General features: G+C 37.5%; 1 protein-coding gene across 1 annotated transcript; it reads left to right on the forward strand.

Annotated features, from left to right (window-relative positions):
- Positions 1 to 4798: 4798 nt before the first annotated feature.
- On the forward strand, positions 4799 to 22278 carry TMEM56 (transmembrane protein 56). Its single transcript, XM_010087186.1, has 6 exons — positions 4799 to 4966; positions 9541 to 9630; positions 14340 to 14398; positions 16220 to 16314; positions 18474 to 18547; positions 21857 to 22278. The coding sequence occupies exons 1-6, from the start codon at positions 4812 to 4814 to the stop codon at positions 22170 to 22172; spliced, it is 789 nt and encodes a 262-aa protein (XP_010085488.1). The 5' UTR covers positions 4799 to 4811; the 3' UTR covers positions 22173 to 22278.
- The last annotated feature ends 70 nt before the right edge of the window (positions 22279 to 22348 follow it).

Below are 22348 nucleotides of genomic sequence, written 5' to 3' on the forward strand. Positions count from 1 at the left end.
GTGCCTCCGCCGAGTTTGGGGTTTTTTTTTGCCTCCTTGTTGCTTTCCGACTGCAAACTCCTTGCAGGGTTTGAGGAAATGGATGTTGTGGGTGAATGGTGTAGAAGTGCGGAGCTCACCCTGTGTACCTGGCTTTATAAAAAGCGTGCCTAGCCGGCCAGTTGCTTTGGTGTTTTAAGAGCAGAAAGCAAAGCGGCGTTTGGGGTGTGAACAGCCTACGTGGATAAGGGAATGGCTTGGGCTGTGAGTAGCTTGAATTCTGTTGCGTGTCTCCGTAGTGCTGCTTACTGAGCTCGGTAGGATGTCAAACGCAGTACGTCTGATCGAGCTGGAGAGATAGAAAGACAGCACAGCAAAACTCAAGCACTGCAGATGTTTTATGACTAGGTTTATGATAAAATGTGCAAACGGTCAGTAGTCCCATGTTGCTCTTTGCAAATCAGCGTGGCAAGTTTTACAATGATTGGATTTGGCTTTCAGTTTTAAACTTATCAGGAGAGCATAAGGCTGAATGGGATGTCCTGGTGTCACTAGCAGCTTTAGCGTGTAATCTTGTTTACAAGTTGATCCAACTCATCTTGAAATCCAGCCTTGAAGAAAGTAGGGGCTGTGGGCCTTCTACCTGTCTCTGCACCTCCTTGCTGTATCTTCTGTCAGTTGCATTTCTTATTTTTATGATGTGAAAAAACTGATGTAGAGAAAGTGAGATGAGGAGAATGTGAATGCCAGATGCTATTGATGGTACAATGCTTGGTAACTCTTGTGCTCCTTTATCCTCTTTCAGTTAAGTGCTGACTTGTTTCTGTCAGAAGTTCATAATGGTTTCATATTGGGGGTGTATGGATGTTGGGTCTTGATATTGTTGGGTTTTTTCTTCTAAATTTCAAGTACAACCAGGATTGCAGGAAACCCACAGCATGTTAATAGCGGATGAAAAGAGCATATTTTCAGCTCTTGCTGAGTATGATTGAAAAGCTGTGTTATTGGCTTTTTCAAAATTAGTGGAGTTAATAGAGCAAATTGATACTGCACTAGAGATGTGTAACCAATACCTTGCTGAAAATTGTTAGTTTCAAGTGTTTGCTGATATTTATTTACCTGACAACTACACTGAAAAGCTGTAAGAGTGAAGTTCTGATCATTTGTAACTGTTGTCTAACTGAACTGTTAAGACAGTAATTTTGGGTAAGCCAGGAAAAGACCGCTGCTAAAAAACTAGTGGTGAAGAACAAACTTGGGTATAGTTCTTTTTTTCTGAATTACAAAATAGTTACACTAAACTTCCCTCTCCACCCAGCCTTCCACTAGTTCAAAAACCGTATCAGCTGACTGAATAGTAATTAATGACTATGCAGTTTGGGGGATAAAGTGTCTGCTCATACATAATCCATGAAGTTCTGTATCTCGATCAGACTTTGCTGGACAGCCATAAGAAGATATTGGGGCAGAAAACCACAGTGTAGTTGAAGCTGCATTTGACTTACTAACTTTGGCCATTGTCCTCAGGGCAGAAAAATCATATGTAATCAGAAAGCATATTAAGTATTATGTTTCTTTTAAGTCTCAAGCTTTGGTTCAACAACATGAATGATTTTTCTTCTAAATCAAAAGAAAATCTGGTAAACAATTAATTTTCATGTTAAACAGGATACAGTTGAAAACAGTTTAGAGATATGAGAAAATGTTTATAGCTGAACTGTTCTTCCGTGTCACATGAAACACTGTTTACACCTGGTCCTTGAACTGAATTAAAATACAGCACTCTTAATTTGCCAAAGTAAAACATGAAATTATTCCTGGACTTCATACTTAATCTACTTAAACAGCATCTTGTTAAGCATATATGAAATCACCTTCTGAAATCTGTCTTGCAAAACTGAGTATCTGTGAGACCAACCACAGAGGCTGGGTGACTAGTTTCTTCTCTGCTACCATCATACCTTTCTCCCTAGCTGGCATCATGGTTCTGTACTTGCTGCTAAAACTGCTGAGGGGTATAGGTACATAATACTTCTGACAGTCAGACCTTGCACTTCCATGCAACTGCTTTTTCTTAAAATGAATTCCTTGTACAGACTCCTTAGAAGAAAGGTTAGCTCTTCTAATGCATTTCTTGCAGGGGATGGTTGGGAGGTTTTTTGTTTAATTCCATAATCTCCTGTACAAAAATGAACACCTGTCATACACTGAAACGTTACTTTTTTAATAAAATCTTCTGGTGCTAAGGAAACAAAACAAAACATGGATTTCTTTTGTCCAAGAGATTATGTCAGTGTCTTTAAAACTGAGAGCTACTAGTATAGTCATTGCAGATGGATAAAATTGGTAGCATCATGAGAATTGCTGCATTTTAGTGAAAAGGATGAAGTAGGTGTGATTGATGGTTGTAGTTTTGCTATTTTTCTGAAGAGAATTGTCTTCAGCATGCATTTTGGCTTCCTTCACACACTTGAGGAATTAAACCAACTGATTTTTTTTTTTTTTTTTTTACCTTATGTGGTCCAAGAGAGGGCTTGCTTACTACAAATGAGATGATGTAATACCAAAGTTTTGGCTCTGGGAGTAGAATCTGGAATAGGCACCATACAATTCTTATCACTGGATTTAAAATGGAAGATATAAAAATGAATTGATTGCTTAATTCTTTCAAATGTAAAAGTTTTAGGAAATCAGCCTTAACACCCATTGTCTATAGTACTTTAAACTGTGTAAAAAAGTGCATAAAATTTGATTTGTATCTTCTTGGTCAGTGGAGACAAAAGGAGAAGTGTAAGGAGAACAGTGTAAAAAGTACTTGAGAGAATATTGAATATTCAGAGTAGTATTTGAAACTGGAAGTTTCACTAGACTAACGTTAAAAAGTATGCAAGACTAGTAGGCTGGTGCACTGGCACAGGCCATCAGATAAACAGCTGGAATGAACCAGAGTTTGCTGCAATGCACTGCAGTGTGTATACATTAAAATTTTAGTTTGGAGTAAAACTGCACTTGTGAACTGAATCTTCTGATCGCCCCCGCTTACTGCTCTTTGGTTTGTGTTGTGTAGCTGTCCCAGAGCATGGAAGCTGGGTTCCCTTTGGGTTAAACTGAGCAGGAAGATTGGCCTGAAGAGCACATCAAATACCATCTAACAACTACAGAATCCCTAGGACGGGGCTAAAGCTGGTCTGAAGTAAACACTTGAAACCCATTTGATATGGATGCAGGTTTCACTCAGTAAATCTGCTCTTATTTGTCCTGCATTCTGCTTGTATAGCTGTAGCTTTTACTGTGGGTACTAGTCAGATAAAGTTTTCAAATAATTCACTTTCTTTTTTTTTTACTCTTCAATTCTGGGGAAAAAAAAAAGAGGAGGGAAAACAGTTTGAGATCACTGAACCTTCTGCCTATAAATCTTTGAAGATAAAATACTTTTTTTCCTGATCTATATGTAATACACTTTTTTTTTAAGTTCTAAGTTTAAATGCAAGCTGTGTTTCAATATAGCCACCATTTACTTCACCAGATGAGAACACTGTACTTAATTTTTTAAAAAGTTATTATTTTAATTGGCAGATTTTTCTTTCTGTTTTGTTTTACGCTGAAGTTCAAGTTTCTTTCCATCTGCAATGCAGTACAATTTCAAAAATTTAAGGCACGTTCCCTCATTCTATAATACATGTGAACTGAAGATGGACATAAAAGTATTACATATTGGTATCAGTTTTTGCTGACCATTAGGTTGTAGTAACATCAAATTATGCTAGCCTCTAAGTGTTCCTTTTATTTTTAGGTATTTTCTTCAGTAAAACTGAAATAAGTGATAGCAGTTATTTAATTGGCTATTAAAATCATTATTTAAATATTTTTAGATTAAGCCATTTGGCTTTTTTTTCCCTTTTCTATTCAACTTAATACAAATTTACTTTTAATGAGTTTGTAAGCTTTGTGAGTCCTAGAATATAAAATACTTCACAATATCATCAAGCCAGAGATGTATGTCAGAAGTTTGTGGCTTCTGGGAAAATATCATTCTGTCTTGCAAAATACTGGTGACTTGGGAGAAATGACTGAAGCATTTAGAGACCCACATTTATGTTTGGAGTTATTTAGCTATTTATTTTGACCTCATGAAATAGCTAAACTTCCAGCATCTGAAAGGTACATTAGCTCTGATGATAGGAATCTTTTCGGTGTGCTCTGAAATTGTGTGAAGTTTAGACTTTCACCTGAAGAAGAAAAAAGCTCAAATACGATAGCCTATGTGCTGTCACAAAGAGAAGCCGTCAACTGTGAACAAAGTGCAGATTGAGAACTATTGCCTCTACGAAGTATACAAACATAAAGTTGCAGTGAGGCTATTACTTCCCAAGGCTGACCTGAAAATCTCTCTACTATGCTTATCTGATTTCATTATTGATTTTTTAAAATCCCATCGACAGCAGTCAATCTGGTAAGAACAAGATGAGTTTTAACTTTGGAGCTTCTTGGGACAGGAGTGGAGGCTTCTGAGCTGGCAGTGCCACTGCTCAGTGGTCCTCCCTGCCCTTTCTGTGCGGGTAAAATACATGTGACTTTAGGCAACAAAAATGTATAGAATGCAAATGTTAAAAAAATCCCAAAACAAAAATGTAACTTTTACACATAAAAGTTTGGGAATACTTTTATACTATTAGGGATTAAGTAGAAATGTTGAACAGGATGAAACTTTTAGTGAATAATACTTCTGTTGATAAGTTATCTGTCAAAAACACTTTCTGTGGCTCCTGAAAATAGTTACATGGAGGATGGACTGAAATTACCTTCTCCCTCTCTTCACAGGCTGAAGAACAATGGCTTCCTTCAGCAACCTGACTATTGGCATTGGTGTTGCCAGTTTTACTGTCTTTCAGTTCCTGTTCCATGTTTTAAGTTCTTGGGTGTCAACACGAATAACACCTGGTTTTAACAACCTCAGCCAAAAAAGGAAGATCGAATGGAATTCAAGGTATAGTGTTCAGAAGAAACTACAGCTAATGGCCTACCTGAAATTGTCAACATCAGAACCACCTGAGTTTGTATATATAAAGCTACAGAAAACATTAGTTAAACATCTGTAAAAATTAGAGGGATGGTTCTAGGGCACTTGACAAACTCCAGATGTAAAATGCTGAGGCCCGTTCTTGAACACACAACATTACAAACGCTTGTACACTAAACACTTTGTTAGACAGTGATACCCAAGTGAAAGTCAGTAGAAAAAGAAAACAGTGACTGGTGAGAGGTAATAAGGTAAAGGGGATTAATTTTAAATGACTTTTCTGTGATACGTCTAGTAAATAGAAGAGGTGCAAAATTCCTTTCCCCCAAACATACCTGAAAATCAAGAGTATTGCAATTTATTCTGTGATGTAAATGCTAGTGTATCCCTGGTAGTGCTTTTGGGTGCAAAGCAAATTGCTGTCTGTTTTCCCTTCAGATAAGTTATGGTTTTCCAAGAAATTTGATGAATCTTTGGTGTAGTATTGCAGTGAGACAGGGTTAGACAGGTGTATCTGTGTGTTAGTGGGGAAGGAGACTGCAAGAAGAGTAGGAGGAAGCTATGACAGACACAGGGTGCACATTCGGGAAGGAGTTGTGGAATCTCAATCTAAAAACCTTCCTTGCTCCCTTTGTGTTTTTGCAGTTGTTGTCTCCTCAGACAGAGCTCTGCTAGAAACTTGGTCAACCCTGGGTGCTTTCCTCTCTTTTAAGCCATGAAGGAAGTATAGGGTAGTAATTGCCAACAGGATGACCATTGAGGTTTTATTTGTGATATATTACTCTGAAAGGGTATATATAGTACACAAGCTTCTCTGGTTGATATGAATTGATACAGTATAACTTTATGCTTGAGTAGCCCATTACAACTTTGAAATATTTTTCCAGTGTTTCTCAAATGTGAAGCTCAAAAATGTGTACTGTATGGCTGTCGCTGCACTCGAAATGCATTAGTTGTATCGCTGTTTCTCCTCAGTGCTGTTTAAAGGCAATATCAGGTGGATACTTTTGTTTCCATTGTTCTAGGCAGCATTAGCAACTCTAATAGTTTTGCCCTTCCATTTGGCAAATGTCCATCAGCAGTGTTCTTAAAGGCACCATCTTAATTTCAGTTTGATCTTTGAATAATTACCTATCTGCCAGAAGAGCTCTGTAGGATGCCAGTTAATGGTATCAGTGCAGCTTAGGTTTATCTCTATGTTACAATCAACAATAGAGGCAGACAGGCAAACTAAACTAAACTAAATTGTTATCGTGTTGGAGCTGAACTTTTGTCTCTAAGCCACATCAAGTGACCCTTGAATTGCATAATAGGCTTTCTGAAAACATATTCCATGCCTGGTAGCACTATGCTAAGTTGTAGTGCTTTGCATAATAACATATGAATTGTTTGACACGTCACAAGTGTGCTGGAAATAAGCCGCTCTGTAATCTCCGGGCTACTTCATAGTGAGGTGTTTAACTACACAAGTTGATACAGCACCCCAGGCTGTGTCCTTTTTTTACTTCTTTCCACATTTTTTCTCAAGGGCGACAGCAGGATGCAGATGTTAGCACACAGATGAGTCGTGGTCCAGTGCTGCATTCAGTTCTGGAGTTAGAAGGCATGAAACACAAAGCCAGGTTCATCAACAGCTTGTTGATGTTATACCTAAGGAGGGCATGAAGTGAAAGAAGGGCTAACCATGCTTGTTTTTCCGCAGAAGATTGACTGTTACCTCTGCTGACCAAACACAGTGTTTTGTCAAACCGCCTCCTCACACCAGTGTTTCACAAAATTGAAGAGACACCCCAGGGAGTATCTTATATGTTTGGAGAATGTAGATGGACATATATGTCCTCTGCAGGCAGCTGTGCAGCTAGAGAAAGTTACTATCTCCCAGTAAAATGAGTTGTGTTAACTTAAGTGATTTAAAAGTAGATGTTTGTTATTTTGTCCTTTATTGAACTGGTGTAGGGAGTGCTCACACAAATGGTTCTGTTGGCAGTCCTGAAGGAAACTGGCACAGGGGATGGTTATGCATTTTTATCAGCTCAGCTGGGTCTGGAAGAAGGCATCTGCCTGAAATGAGCTGTAGCATTGAAAATGTATTGTTGCAGTTTGGAGGGTTTTGTAATGAAACATTTGAGCTGCAGCTCTGGACTATGTTTCCCATACTGTCAATTTGTTCATTCTGACCTTCCAAGAATTAAGAACCAATAAAGTAATGCTTCTGGAATCTTAAGTATGCAGATGCTCAAATTGAGTTAAAAACTGTACTTGGACACTGCTGTAGTATAACTCTTTAATTTGTTGTATGTAAATTCCCGTCACCTCTTCTACAGTACACGTTTGTACTGCTATTAAGCAGCTGTGAAAAAGTATAAGTATTCAGTAATAAAGGAACAAGTATGAAACTTATCAGTGCAACTGTTTTCTTTGCAGTTATGGAGGAGTTAAAGGATGCAAGCTTTGACAGAAATTTCAAGGAAATGTACTGAGCTTCATAGCTTGACCTAGATTCCATATTAAAATGGAGTGCTGCACAATTTCCCTTCTTCTGTCCCCTCTTCTATGGAGAAACTTCAAAGTCCAGAGTTAAGAAGGAAATCTGCTTTTTTTCTTTCTTCCTTTTTTTTTTTTTTTTTTTTTTTTTCCTCTCTCTTCAAGTGCTATGCTTGTGTATAACTTGTATTCTAAACACTAAGGTTTGGATAAATAGCCACTCTCAAGACAAGTTGCAACTCTAAACTAATGAGATATATTCTAGGACAAATTTTACTTCTTTCAGCATTATCCTCTCCTAAAGTTCAAAACTCACAGGTATTTCTCAAACCCTAATATTATATGCTATGCTTTGTTTCAAAAAGGAAGCAAAAAATCCTAGCTCTCTGTTAAGTCTGTGTTGCAAGAGTAGACGTTTTAATTAAAACCATTAATTATCATTAAAATTCTGATAACTACATTTTCTTTCTTTGTTTAAAAAAAAAGGGCGGGGGGGAAGCAGTCTGTGCTGTGATGGTTAGTAAAAGTTCTCATCCAGCTTGTTACATTTGGCTATTCATTCGTATTATATCAGTCTCCATTCATTTTTTGGAACACTGTTGAAAAAGCTTCTGAAAATAGCATGATGACACTCTTTAAACAAATTGTAAATATAGGCATATTTTATGAAAAGTCCCAGAATCTTCTCATGCCAATGGATTATAATATAACTTCTGGCAACAGACTAGGGATTACAACCTACTCTTTCTTTGCGAAATCTTCCACAGGAAGTCAGATGTTTTCCCCAGGTCTTGCATGGTAGAGTTTAGACTCCTGAGAGTGACTTATGCACATTTAAAATATTAATAACTTCCAAATACATGTATTCAATATGTACAAAGACAAGACTAATAACTAACGGCATCTATACATTTGTGTGTGTATTGTTAATGCTGTGAATATGGTGCAAAGGTGTTTCTGATCACACAGCATCCAACTTAGAGTTCTCATCTTTCCAATACTATTCATGATTCAGTAGAGCTATTTTGGCACCCAATTTTTTTCCTTCCTAGTCACGCTTAAAACAGTGGGAAAGCAGACAGCAACTACACAGTATTAGATGCAATTTATAGTAGTGTTAAACCCATAGCTAGAGGAACAAGGTTACACATTTTGGACATGTGCCCGTGGCATTGTTCTACCTTCTAAGAATACATGTGGACTCAAAAGGGCAGGAACGCCCTGGCCTGCGTGCGGTAGGAACCCTGCTGGGGCCTCTGTGAGTAGGTAGCTCTTTTTAAGTGCTTGTTAAGATTCAGAGTTTATCTACAGTGTGCATGCAGCCTGTACACTTGAGACTGGTGTCTTTGGAAAAAAAAGTGTTTAGAACCCGCATATGGACAAGGCAACTCTGATTGCTGTGACCTTATGCAGGACAAGAGGAGTATAAAAGAAAGTAAAGCTGAGAGCTGCTAGTTCATATGAACCTGTAGCTGTTATACCTTAGATACTCAGCTACAACCTTTTGTTACGCAAGTTTTCTATTTGAAAAACAGAATCTACTTCAAATGCACTAGAGATAATTTCTGAAAATGTATTTTATAGTATTTTTCATTTAATGCCCCTCTTTCCAAAACCTGAACCTGACGGTATGGGCCATCTGTTAATTTGGTGCCTGAAAGGAAAAACCTGCTGCTGCAGGACTCATGGGCCAATCTGAATGTGAAATGCATATAGATTTTTCCAGCAAGTGGGACAATACAGCAGGTATTTGTTTGAGAACTAGATGTCATATTGTCTTAAGGATTCATTAATATATGGGATAATTGAAGGAAAAAGTAGATCTCTGTTAAAAACCCTACTTTCTATTTAACCCCCACCCCTAACCCCAGTTCCTTACTTTTGGCTATTTTTTCCCACTTGTCATGGTGTAAGTGGTTGGATGTAACATGAGATGATTGTCTTCCACACCGGTATCTGGATGCAGCTGAAAATGTTTTTGGAAACATCCTACCTTAAGCACAGTATAGGAAGCTGTGAGTGGCAGTACCTCCTTGTGACTGTGGTCTCTTTTTCAGGACAGTGTCCACATTCCACGCCTTGGTGGTTGGTGGGTTTTGCCTATATATTTTGTTGTACGATGACGCCGTTAATGCTGACCGGCTCTGGTAAGGCATGTTACATATATGTTGTGTTTACACAATAAAATAACATAAATGAGAAGGAAAAAAAGTAATCCTGCAGTGTATTAATTACTGAAATAATTGTTTCATTTCCCAGTAAAATATGCAGTTGTGATGTGTCCGTTTTTATGTCTGTACTATTTGATAATTCCAAATTATTTTGTCAGTGCATTATTAATGTTGTAGTGCACTGTGTCTCTGTGAAGTGGAAGAGATAAAGTACGAGCAATTGATTTGAAATAGCATATTAAATTACTAAGGCATAGAACAAAGAGTGTAACTGTAAGTTGGCATGACTGCAACTATGTTAGTTACTATAATCACTTTAAAGTGAAATTGAGATGCTTTTGCAGGTCTGGAGTGTCTGTAGGAAAAGCTGGAGAGGCCTATTGTGTGTATAAAATACCTATGTCTAAATTTATAAATTCAGGTGTTTATATTTCCACCTCCCATAAAGCTTCTGTTAATCTTTGTTTTAAAGAAAGTATGAAAGTTTCAAGTGCTATCTTCACAAGCCAATAGGAATATTTAATAAAGGGACTTCCAATATTTTCTCTAGTTAACAAAATATTCTGTATTAAGCTTATCTTTTTAAATTTGTAGTTATATTGTTTTGCTTCACACTTTTTTGAAGGAAGAGGGACAAGGTGCCTTTGTTTTAGTCAAGTTAATTATAGATTGCTGTTGGTGTTTTGACATTTCACTCACTATCCTCTGTCATTCCTTCCCTGTAGAAGGAAGAGGCCATATTTTTCCTGAAGACTAACTAACAACTTGAAGTTTCATTTCATATTTCTGTCATAGACTGTTGTCTTTTACCTTGTTAAAGGACCACACTGTGAGGCAGTTTAAATTTACGTAAATTTACCATCTGGTGATTGTTCTGCTCTTCCTAAATTGTAAATTAATGACAATGCAGTGTGGACTGGACAGGATTGGGTGCTTGAATCATCTGCCACTGACTTGTTACGTAGCTTTAATAGTTGTAACACTAATTCATAACACAAATTTAGGCAACGTTGACCTCTTCTGTATGTAGTGATATATGATTAAATTGTTGACTGTTTTGGTTATTTTTCATTGCATTCTGGTATCTTTAGAGACCAAATAAAGTCTGAATATCTCATGAGATGTTATCCATGTTGAAAAGCAGCACGTTATTATAGCTCTCGGTGTGTGTTGTGGTAAGCTCTATCAGATAGAAGCTTTTATCCTGGTTTGTTTGAGTAGACCTTGTTCTAAATAGTACAAAAGAAGACAGGAATGGTAGAAATAAAAGCCTCTTGGTGATGATAAATAAATTGAGTATTCACATTTATTACATTTTCCTGGTATAATTCCAGGAAGAATTCAAATTAATCAGAAATCAAACCAACCTTTTGTTTTTAGTAAGTTTGAGAAAAAGTTATGTTAGATATTTTTGTTTACTGCATTGGAAACTTAATCTTGGTTATGAAGCCTTAGCATCCTAGATTACATAAAAATATTAAATCTTAAAAGACAAAATCCATCTGCCTTTGGAGGAATTCTTTTCTGTATCTTTACTATTGCTTCTAAATAGTTTGTTCTGTTTGGATATGTTTATAATGATTGCTATCAGTGGTTTTGTTTACCTTTGGTAGAGTGAGGGAAACTTCATCTATATATTTAAAAATCTAGTGGAAGTATATCTAATCTGCATGTTTTAAATCAAAGCTTCAGCTTCATTTCATGGCTGTATCTCTAAATTGTTTCAGTCAAAATTATCTTAGTGGTTTCAGGAATTTCTCAATTGAAAGTGCACAGAACACACTCTAGACATGGAAATCAGTATTTTTAGTTATTAAACTAATAATTTTGAAATGTGTGAAGTATCACTTAGTGTGTTTAAAGCAGTTGCAATGATTTGAATTAATGTTCATGCAAGAGATTAAGTGCAAAGGAAGACCAAACATAATATTTCACATGGCTTTACAAGTACTTGTATGCAGCCTGTGAGTAAAAGACAACTTTGTGTTAGGGTTTCTTCTTCCAGGGAAGTCAGAATTGTAGCATGATTTCCTCAGAATTTGTAGATGTACATTTTCTTCTAAGGTTGACTTTTACGTTAGCCTTGAGATGGCTAGCATCAGCCTATGCATTCCCCCATATGTCATATTGGTTCCCAGTACACAGCAATTAAAGCCTCAGTTGACCATGTAGAGCTTTTACCATTTTTTTCCAGTCTGTTTTATGGCTTAGCTGTACATTAAGTCTTAACTTGCTTATCATCTTTACATTGATTTGTAGCTGAATCCACATACTCTTGATTTTAATTGAATAAGACTGAGGAGGAAAAAAAACAAATTATACGGGAAGTGCCAGATGGAGCGTTGCAGGGCTGCTGAGTCTGGAATCTAATGCCCTTTTGAAATGCAGGCATAAGCTGTGGGAGCTGGTCATTTATGGATATGAAGGATGCATGAGCCTTTCTGTAGGAGTCTATTTTGACAATACAAGAAACATTTGTGAATCTGGTTTTGGTAATTTTTAGGTAAATGTCCAGGAATCTTTCATGCAACTTCTTGCACTCTTCTAGCCCGGATAGCCTGAAAACATTACACAGATGCTCCAATTTTAGACTGCTGGGAAGGTTTTGATACAGACACTCTATATTGCCACCATCTTTGTTTAGGCATGGCCTGTATGACAGTATCCAGTCCGTTCTTTTCTGGGGGATTTAAAGATATCTATATCTATGGAAAATCACAAGTTCTGATCCTCTATGTATGTCAGCCTAACTTGTGGGTTCATGCAACACTTAAATGTATGGTGATGATGATACCCAGAGGTCTTGAAAAGGAACAGGACTCCTGATAAGGGTTTGGGTTCAATGGAGAGTTTTCCATTGGTTTTGCATTAATTGAGATTAATTTGAGAGCATAACACAGACTCTTCTTGAAGGGAGGTGACAGGTGGGCAGTGCAGCCATATATGCTTTTGAAGTGTTGGTTTAGAAAGTCTAGAGAAGTTTTGTTGCAAGGTGACCATTCTCCTGGAAAGAACGAATGGAAGTGAATCATTCCCTGTCTCATACAGTTAAGTCATGTTTACCAACATCAAGGAACCAATTTCATGTACTCAGTCCTTTGCATCTTCTTTGGCGATGAATATGAAGGCTCTTGAGCACAGGCTTAGTCTTTGTGTTGATGTCCTGAAGTGTGTCGGGAGCGCTTATGGTTATGATGTTGCTGCTGCCACAGCTGGGAGCTCTAACAGGAGGGCTGTAACTATTTGAAGAATTTCTGCTAAAGTTAGGAGAACACATCTGTCTATGCTCTGTGTCTAGCTATGACTTTCAGAAGAGCCATACCTAAAGCAGCACTCAGCCCACAACCTAGGTAGCTCATGAAACCAGGTTTTGAAGACATGGAAAAATGTTCCTGTCTCAAGCTGCAGTGAAGAGAGCCTCTACGGCCAGTCTTAGGAGGCGGAGTGAGCTCCAGGCTCTCCTGGTAATGCTTTTCCTCACCTAACAGCAGGGTTCTGGTTTTGTGAGTCCTATTTTCCTGTAAGCTACCCTCTCACTCAGAGAAGCAGTTAGTTTCAAATGCTAAGAAAGCCTTAAAATTTAGGGAACAGATTGTAAAAGTACAGGAAATCTCTTCCACAGCTTCATTCCAATAGGATTAAAAAATAATAGCTAAGTAATAGCATTTTACTGCTTTCTAGCTGAGGTAGACTTTGTATTGGAGGTGGCTGTAAGCACAGTTATGTTCTTTTTTTCTCAAAAGGTTTACAACAAAGATTGCTTTCACAGCTTGTCTTGAGCAGTCCACATTTTATAAATCTGTAGGCCTGTCACTTGAAGCTCAATTCATACTTACACAAAACATATCTAGATTAGATGCACAACTTAGTTTAAAAAAAAACACGTTATGATCATTATGCTGAGGAAAAGAGATTTGTGAACCAAACTCCTCAAAGAAGGAACGCACAGAGGGCACTGGTGGAAAGAACAAACATTACTTGCTGTAATGTGACTGCTTCCCTTTCTTGAGCTGTATTCACAAGTTTGGGTTTGTTGAACATCCTAGAGGAACTGAGGTTGTGTGTGTGCAACTAAGAGCTTTGTGCACTGAATGTCTGGCACCAAAAGAGAGGGGACAGAAGGTGTGAAAAGCATTTCTCCTTGAAGGTTCCTTGGCTCCAAAGAACTGGCAAATAATATGTTTCATGTCTTCTTCTACTCTGTTTATTCCTATAAACGTCCATCCTCTTATGAGTGTGAAAAGCACCAGCTGAGTAAGATATTTTTGTCATCCTTAGCAAAGTTTTAACATTGGCAGAGGAACAAAAATGGAGATGCAGAGTGTCAGTTAAAGCGCTAAGAGACACTGCCTGGGCTGTTCTCTTTTATCCTGTTTCCAGAGTAGCCAGCTCAGGGTACATACTGGGTTTCAGTTCTAGTCACGATAAGCCTCTTGGGCCAGTCTCTACCCCAAGGCAGGGAGTAATCCTGATTAGGGTGGTTAGCAGATATCTTATATCTGGGTGGAAAAGGAATCCATGAAGAAATTTTCATGACTACGATCTTTCTTAACCAAATCTCATAATGTCTTGCTGATAGACCAAGAATAAGGTGACCTGATGGACATTGTGTTTGATATGTGTATGTCCTTTGCAAATTACCTTGTTATAAAGGCTGTAACTGTGTATTTTTTGTATGTTTACAGGGGTGACCCTTCAATTGTGAAAATGAATATTGCTATTACCACAGGCTACCTCATTTCTGGTAATTATGCAATGTGTATATAACACACACAACCTGTATGTTTATATTGAGTCACTATGCCTATATATTTATATGGAGCTACTATGCTGGAGATGTGATATGTGTATATAGTACAGTTTCTACTGTGGCTTTTAAAATTGCTAATGGAGTTGTGGGTTGTGGTGGAATCACAAGATCTTGCCAGCGGATGTGAAAGATGGAATGATATCTCCTCAAGCACTGAGGAAATGCCGCTGTGTGGTTTTATGGTGGTTTGATATACAACCACCAACTCCGGTTCAGTTTTGTCCTTCAGCCAATTGGGAAGGTGTTAAAGCAGTGTCCTTCACTCCCTTCAGGGTGTCCACAACTTGTAGAGCTTTTATCATAAGTTTCTTCCTGTGACCTCAGAATGATGGCAGAATTTTAGTAACCCTCAACACAAGCTGAGGCAAATGATGCCATAGGATCCTGCCTGCCCACCTTTCAATCTCACTTTAAGCCAAAATTTAGTCATGTATAAAACATGGACATTTTAAATTATTTTCTTGGTATGGCATTTACCCCTATGTACATTTTGTGTTCTTAATTATTTACTGTCAACTAGAATTGGAGTGGGAATTTTGCTACAAAATGCTTTGGAGCTTTCTTTTATGGTGTGTGGGGATAATGCTGATTTATCAAAGCAAAAACTTGTTGTGTCTTGGACTATTTTCAGGGAAAACTTCTCATGTTAGGATGGAGTCTCTGGTCAGAGACTGGGCCATGGACTTGATTATCTCTTAGACTAGATTTCTCACACCAATTGAACTGATGATCTGGTTATCAGCACACCCAGTAAACCTGTGGGTTAACATATCTCTCCATTTTCTCCAGAAGAAATTCAGCTCCCATGTTTAAATTCATTGGTATCTATTTTTGAATAATTATGCAGCAGACTTTCATTATGAATTAATGACTGCCTTTGAACAGAGACTTGAACCTGGCGACTCATTCTCTCGCACTTCCTTATATAGTTAATGTTTAATTATTAATAGGAAGTGGAGCAGCTATGTCAGATGATACAGAGTCCTGCCTGAGGATAGCTAATATAAAAGAGATCAAGGCACTCACTGGAGATACGAAAGGCACAGGGGTAAAGTCTTTGATTTGGAACATTGGTCACTAATGTTCCAGTCCAGAGTACTCATTTGGAGAAAGTAGGGGCAGAAATTGCTTGTTTTAGTATAGAAAATAAAATCTTCTGAAATCTCAAACCGTCATGGGACAAGAAAGAACTTTTATGTCAGAGCTTTCCTTACAGCATTAACTCAGGTCCACTCTATCACTTTTGCAGTAATTGGGAAATCGTGATTAAATAAAGTAAACATACTTTGCTCCTTGCACATGGTTCCCTGTTTGCTAATATAACTAACTTTTGATTCAGAAGTCCCCATAATAGATCACTGCATTTACTGTATGTATATTGGCTATGCCCCCTGGTGCCCACCCCTTTTTTTTCCTCACTTGTTCCAAATTTTTTGGTTCCTATGTGTGAAGTCTTGCTATGAGATTCTGGATCCACTTTCTCCTTCCAAAATATTTCAGCTAAAGCTATTGCCTCTGTACTTCCATTGATGTGGAAAATAATTTATGGCAACTGTTGGAGGAATGCTGTTGCTTAATGCTTTGACTACAGTAAAGTCTTTAGGATAAAGATGTTCTCTTCAGATATAATTAATTCAGAGTTTCTACTGATGCCATATGTTGGCATTTATACCTCTAAAACTTAGAGAAAAACTATTCTGAGGTCAATGGTAGTATAATGAATTGTTCTTTATCATTATTTCTTTTCTCTTGTAGATTTATTACTTATTATTTACTACTGGAAGGCAATTGGTGACATATTTTTTGTAATACATCACTTGGCAGCTCTGTATGCTTACTATTTTGTACTGGTGAGTGCTGTATTTTCCAGTAACATAACAAGCAGATGAGATTGAAGACAATGCTTTTTTAGATCTCATTTGCTTAACATTTTAAAAAATTCTTCACTGATTGGTGTATGAGCTTTGTGAAAGGCATACTTATATTTTCAATTATTGTTACTTTCTAAATGGTATTTTCAGTCCTTTGTGGTGTGTGCCTTTTCAATGTCACAGTCCTTTAACAAAGAACGTGTAATTTATTTATTTATTAATTAGAACTCTCCTCAGTTTTTGCTGTAGAGACTTTGACAGAAGGGCTTTTCACATGGTCATAGAAAAGAGTTTCATATAAAACCAGAAGTCTGAATATTTAGTTGGAAAGTTGGAAGGAAATGGTTTCAAATGGTTATGTTCTGCTTGTGAATGTATTTGCAAGGCCATAGGTCAGTGATCCCTACCTCCGATGAATGCACTACAGTCAGCTGGGTGTGTTTTTTATGGGGTGTTTTTTTTTTTTCTTTTTCCATTTTTTTTAATTTTTAAAATCTGTTATGACACAAACTGATCCTGTGAGACTTCTTGTCAAAGGTTAATTTGGTGAGGAAACGATGGATGATTAACTGTATATATCTATAAATACCCATGCTGCACATACATCGAAGGGAAAAGGGGAAGAGAAGGGTACTGTTCTAGGATAAAGACTAACTTAGTTGCTCTTTGCTGCTGCTGGAATTTCTCAAAGATGCCCACGTGACTTGGTAGAAATCCCATTGACCTCCAGAATAATGCTCCTGAATTTCTTCTGAAAAGCTCATTTAGCAAATAAAGAAATCTTGTAAAATACAATTTACTTCATCTACCACATTTCTTTCCCTGCCTACTGTGTGAATCCCAGGCTTACAATATTAAAAGTGTCAAGATGCCAGATTACTGTCAGATTTCCCATGTAACGGCTTAAAGGGGATGAAGTACACTGACAAGTAAATACTCTGTTTCGGGTTGAGGATAATTAGATCTACTAACGTTATCATGGATGAAAGTGAATTAAAGCTGAATATTAGAGAAATGAAAATACCACTACCAAGGCTAATCCCTGATGCAGAAAATTAATGAGTCGTTTGTGGAGTAAATAGAAAGCATAGGGTTAGTGTGAACCTCTTTCAAAGCAGTTCTTATTGTTTGGATCCAATTCTGCCCGTGGATGTCTGTGTGTTACTCTCATTCTTTTATCTTCAGAGAAAGTTACTCATATGCATCTTATTTCAAAAACTGCTCTTGAAGATAGTAGAGAATCTGATTAAGAACACAGATTTTTCTGTTTGGTGCAGTGTGAACGGACATGAAATGCCTGAAGTAGTGGGTATTAGCATGCTGGGTGGGGAAAAGAAGAATCATGACACAGGCTCCGTAGGTTGTTCAGAAGACCTACTGAATTTTTTTAAAAGATATTTTTATCTCTACATCTGCAAACTGCTGCTTACCCAGACACTGTATAATGGGATACTATTTCCAGCACAACCAAATGATAAGCCAGAGGATATGCTGTACTTTGTCACTTGGAGGAAAGTGCTCAGTTACAACATGTATCGGTGTAAATGTACCACGCGGTTATCTGGATACGGGCACGGAGAAGAGGTACTCTTCTTCCAACCCCGGGGCCTGGCAGGGACTGCAAGCGTGCTGCTGGAAAGGGGTTCCCCTTCAGTGGGGAGAGGAGGGAAAGGGCTCTATGTGCCCTTTCTGCTGCCAAATAAAAGCTGGGAACTCATCTTCACTTTGGCAAATTATGTTCCTAACAATTCAGGGACACTTTTCTTTAGCTTACAGTGTTCCTGTTTGGGCTTCTTTAAACACTGAGAAATCCCAAATATTTATAATTTTCCTAGACAGTTATAGTATCATTATAATTATAACCTATTACTACTTGTGCCAGTCTTCTCTAGCTAGCTTTCCATCACCACTTAACTGCAAACCTTTTAAAGATTTGTTTATAATAAGAAATTCGAGGTATCTGAAGCACAGTATGCAGTAAACCTCATAAGAAAGTTGGCCACAGCTGGCAAACTCACGATCAGTGTTAATAAAGAAGTTGAGACGTTGTATCATTATGTGTATACTTGAAAGACTTTAATTAAGATTTTACATCTACATTGTTGATATTTGTATGTCTGTTTTATTTTGCTAACCAGAGCAAAGGTCTGTTGGCTTATTTTGGAAACTTTCGTCTGCTGGCAGAGTTCTCCACTCCCTTTGTCAATCAGCGGTAAGTAGTAGGGAGTTTCTGCATAGTTCTTTTAAATTTGAATCTGACATTTAGGAAGTTTTTTGTTGTTGAATGTCTGCTGAAAGGGAATTTATTTCTATTGAACTACGGATTACTACGTGGAAATCTTTTTTGCTGTGAAAACTTTTTGCTGCTATGGCTGCAACAGTATAACTACTCACCCCTGCATTCCTGTTTAGAGTAGACCAGCCTTCATATGAAATGCCACATTTTTACAAAACTGATGAACAAAAAAGGTTCACAAATATAATACTGTTTATAGCCTTAGGGTGTTTTTTTTAGTGTCATGGATCAGGAAAAGAAGCAAGATAACATTGTCTTCAGAATCCTAGAATGGAGTTACGTTGTCCTACATAATTTGAAGTTTATTTTTCAATACTGCATATGCATATATAAATATTAATATATACATGTCAATATATAGAATAATATAAATTTATATTATTTATTTAATTTCAAAAATAGTTCTGGAAATGATTTTGAGCACTTACATTAGAAAAATAGTAAAGCATCTGAACAGGTCTGGAATGGTTAATCTTCATACTTGTGATCAGAGAAGAAAGTGGCAGAAGGCTCCATTGCAGAGCTCAGTGGTGGTCAAAGCCTGCCATGGCTTCTGGTTATAGTGCTGCTACTGGAAATCCTGCTGTGAGCGGCAGGAAAATGCTGTGAGTGTCAGAAAAGGAGCGTGAGAATGCCATGTACTGCAGGTAGAGGAAAGCCACCATGACCCAGTTGGGGACAGGGATTTGCCCCAGAAAGAATTCATCTCAGGAGAGGGGCTTTGGTGTAGGGCAGTGCTGCAGCCCTCTCCTCTTCCCTCACTTTTTTGCAATACAGGATCAGATCTTTCAGTGTACCAGGTGCCTATTCCTCACCCATGCTTTTTGGGGTGTATTTCTACTTTACTGATCCTACATGTGTGACATCTGTTTTATTTTCCAGGTGTCTGGTAGAGAAAGGGTAAGGTTTGTAAGGCAAATAGGAACTGTAATCCTCCTGCAAACAGGGTATCTCAGTATTACCCACTGCTTCATTGTGACTGTAAACTCTGAAATATTTTATGAGACTGTAGCATTCCTCAGATCTCTTAAGAATAAAAAAGATTGTGCTGAGATCCCTTTCGAACATTAGCTTGGTAAATTCAACTTACAGGAGGGCAGGATGGGATAATGGTGCTCTCCAGAGGTTGCTTCCATTTCCCAAGCACAGCTGAGTAGGAGATTATAGTCCAATGTCATCTGTGCTCTGTGTGCACGGAGGCACTGAGGAGTAAATAAACACTTCATTAAATTTATTTTAGTAATACAAGGAAGAGGAGAGTAAGAAAATGAAAAAACGTGGTATTTTAAGTTTCTGTATTGAAATGCATGTCCTAGGGAATGGCCATTCTCCCAGCTAACTGCTACCGAGAAAGGATTTCATCCTGGGTTTAAGTGGTGCCTATACTGATGCTTACCTTTCAGACTGTGGCATTAGGAAGTATCATGACACATCTGGCTATGGAAAGTATAGCAATATTACTTTTAAGATGCCTATGGTGAGATCATTTGTCTTTCAATACCGACATTTACAGCTTTCTCAGAAATCCGGAAATCTCCGTAGGAGATAATAAAGGCCCTTGCACTAAGGGATGTGATCTCATTAGTGCATGAATGTTTTTTTTTCATTAAATTTGAAGAGAACCAGACCCTTAAGACAGTAAGTAGTGAATAATGATAATGACTTACATTCTGTTTCTTGTTTGTATTCTTAGTATTACCAAAAGAGCTATTATTAAAACATAAAATGATATTCCAATCTCAGAACTGTAGCATTTTCTTTGTATTTCCTGTCTGTGTTGTTAAGGATATCTAATTGGAGGTTGTCTCCATGCCAAGCATTTAGATCTTTTAAGGTTAGTATCAGAATTTCTGTAATTAATTATGAGCTGTGGTGGCTAAAAATGTAATGGTAACTGATTTACTGACTTTTTTTTTTTTTCAATTTGCTGGGAGAGGGAAGTTGCTAAGCCGATGTGCAGTTACCTATATTGGCATATCACAGTATATTTCAAACAATTTTTTAATATTACTTCTGAAATCTACATTGTATATATCAATGAAAGTACAGTCTCTGATTGTTAGTCTGACCAAATATATCAGGTCTCTGTCTTCATCATCCCAGTAAGTGTTTCTGTGGTGAGGTATCCTGCTTCCAGGCTGGACTGCCACCTCGTGTGCCTGGATTTTAATTGTCTCAGTTGCATTCTTAATGAATTCCTGGAGTATTTCTTTTAGAGCTGGATGTCTGGCAAATCTTTTTAGTATATCTGTAATTATCTAGGTTGTAATCTGTAGATAATTAAGCTAAAAATTACTTTTAAAAACAGTTTTAGAACTGTTGTTTTGTTAGTTTTACCCTCATATCTTCTTGGAAATAAATTGATTATTCCACTTCCCTTCCCCACTCCCCACCATGCATACAGTGATCTAAGCCATGTTACTCTGGTCCTGTCTTTAACGTGCCATTGTGGCACAAATTTTCCTTGCCTTTACTTTGGTTTAAGTGTGAATGATTAGAGGAGTCTGTTCCTCCTTCTAGGAATGCAACCCACAGGTTCTGTGTGCTAGGCAATGTGCCTGTCTACTAAGGAATTAACATGCAAGACTTTTCTTTCAAAGACCATTTATCACCCAGTAGTAGTAGTGGGAGAGGGATTTTTTTATATTTATCTTTTTCATTGCATAATATACTTAGCTGTTACATGATCCAGTGCCAATTACAATCTCTGGTTCTGAAGTTCTGGTTTCGAGCTGAACAGCAGCAGTCAGAAAATCCCAAGTCTGAGAAACTGGAAATTGGGCCTCTATCTGGATTACCGTATCCAAATACAATACTAGAATTGCTTTCAGGGAAACAAATAGAATTTTAGTTGCCCATTGGTGCAAACTATAGTATTTATATTTGTATTTATAATTTTAAAAGATAATTTGAATTATAGTACACAATAGTCACTGAAATGCACACTGGTTGTCAACTGGTTTACAATTCAAATCAGGATTTTCTACGTGTTACTCTGCAATGTACTGGTTATCATACACTGCTTAATGCAGTGTAAAAAATGCAGCCAAGCAGAAGAATTCACAACTAAGCCAAGACACAGTGCAATACTTTAGAAATTATAAGGGTAGAAGCAATTAATAAATCAAATTATTCACTTAAAAAAAACATGAAACAAAATCTTTTTTTTTTTTTTTTTGAGATGTCTTCAAGTCTGCCTGGTGTCTGTGAACATTTCTTTTGCAGGTGGTTTTTTGACATACTGGGATATCCCAAATCTTCAAAGGCCAACATAATCAATGGTGTGCTGATGACAGTTGTGTTCTTCGTGGTGAGGATTGCCGTCATGCCTATGTATTACAGCCATGTAATGTCTTCATTTGGAACAGAGGCTTTCCAGAGATTGGGATTTGCAGCCCAGAGCGCCTGGATTATCTCAAGTGTTGTCTTGGATGTTATGAATGTGATGTGGATGGTCAAAATTGCAAAAGGATGCTACAAAGTCATTTGTCTTATTGGACAGGAGGAAGCTAAAACTCATAGAAATGGGAAATCTGACTAAAGTCATATACATCAAATGAATTTCTGCTATGAAAATAATTTGGGTTCACTGAAGCCATGCACATTTCTGCCATGGAATGCTCCTCCTAAGGAAACAAGGTGTTACCTCTGTACTGACCTTACTCTTTCAAAAAAGCACACCCAGGGCCACGCTTTATGGATCCTGTCTGGTGACGA

The sequence above is a fragment of the Pterocles gutturalis genome, unplaced genomic scaffold (assembly GCF_000699245.1).
Source record: "Pterocles gutturalis isolate BGI_N339 unplaced genomic scaffold, ASM69924v1 scaffold50146, whole genome shotgun sequence".
NCBI lineage: Eukaryota > Metazoa > Chordata > Aves > Pterocliformes > Pteroclidae > Pterocles > Pterocles gutturalis.

Bases quoted from the DNA above. Each gene is read 5' to 3' on its own strand.
- TMEM56 (XM_010087186.1), top strand. From the start codon at position 4,812: ATGGCTTCCTTCAGCAACCTGACTATTGGCATTGGTGTTGCCAGTTTT. The intron at 4,967-9,540 runs GTATAGTGTTCA...TCTCTTTTTCAG, and splicing joins AAGATCGAATGGAATTCAAG to GACAGTGTCCACATTCCACG. The intron at 18,548-21,856 runs GTAAGTAGTAGG...TTTCTTTTGCAG, and splicing joins ACTCCCTTTGTCAATCAGCG to GTGGTTTTTTGACATACTGG.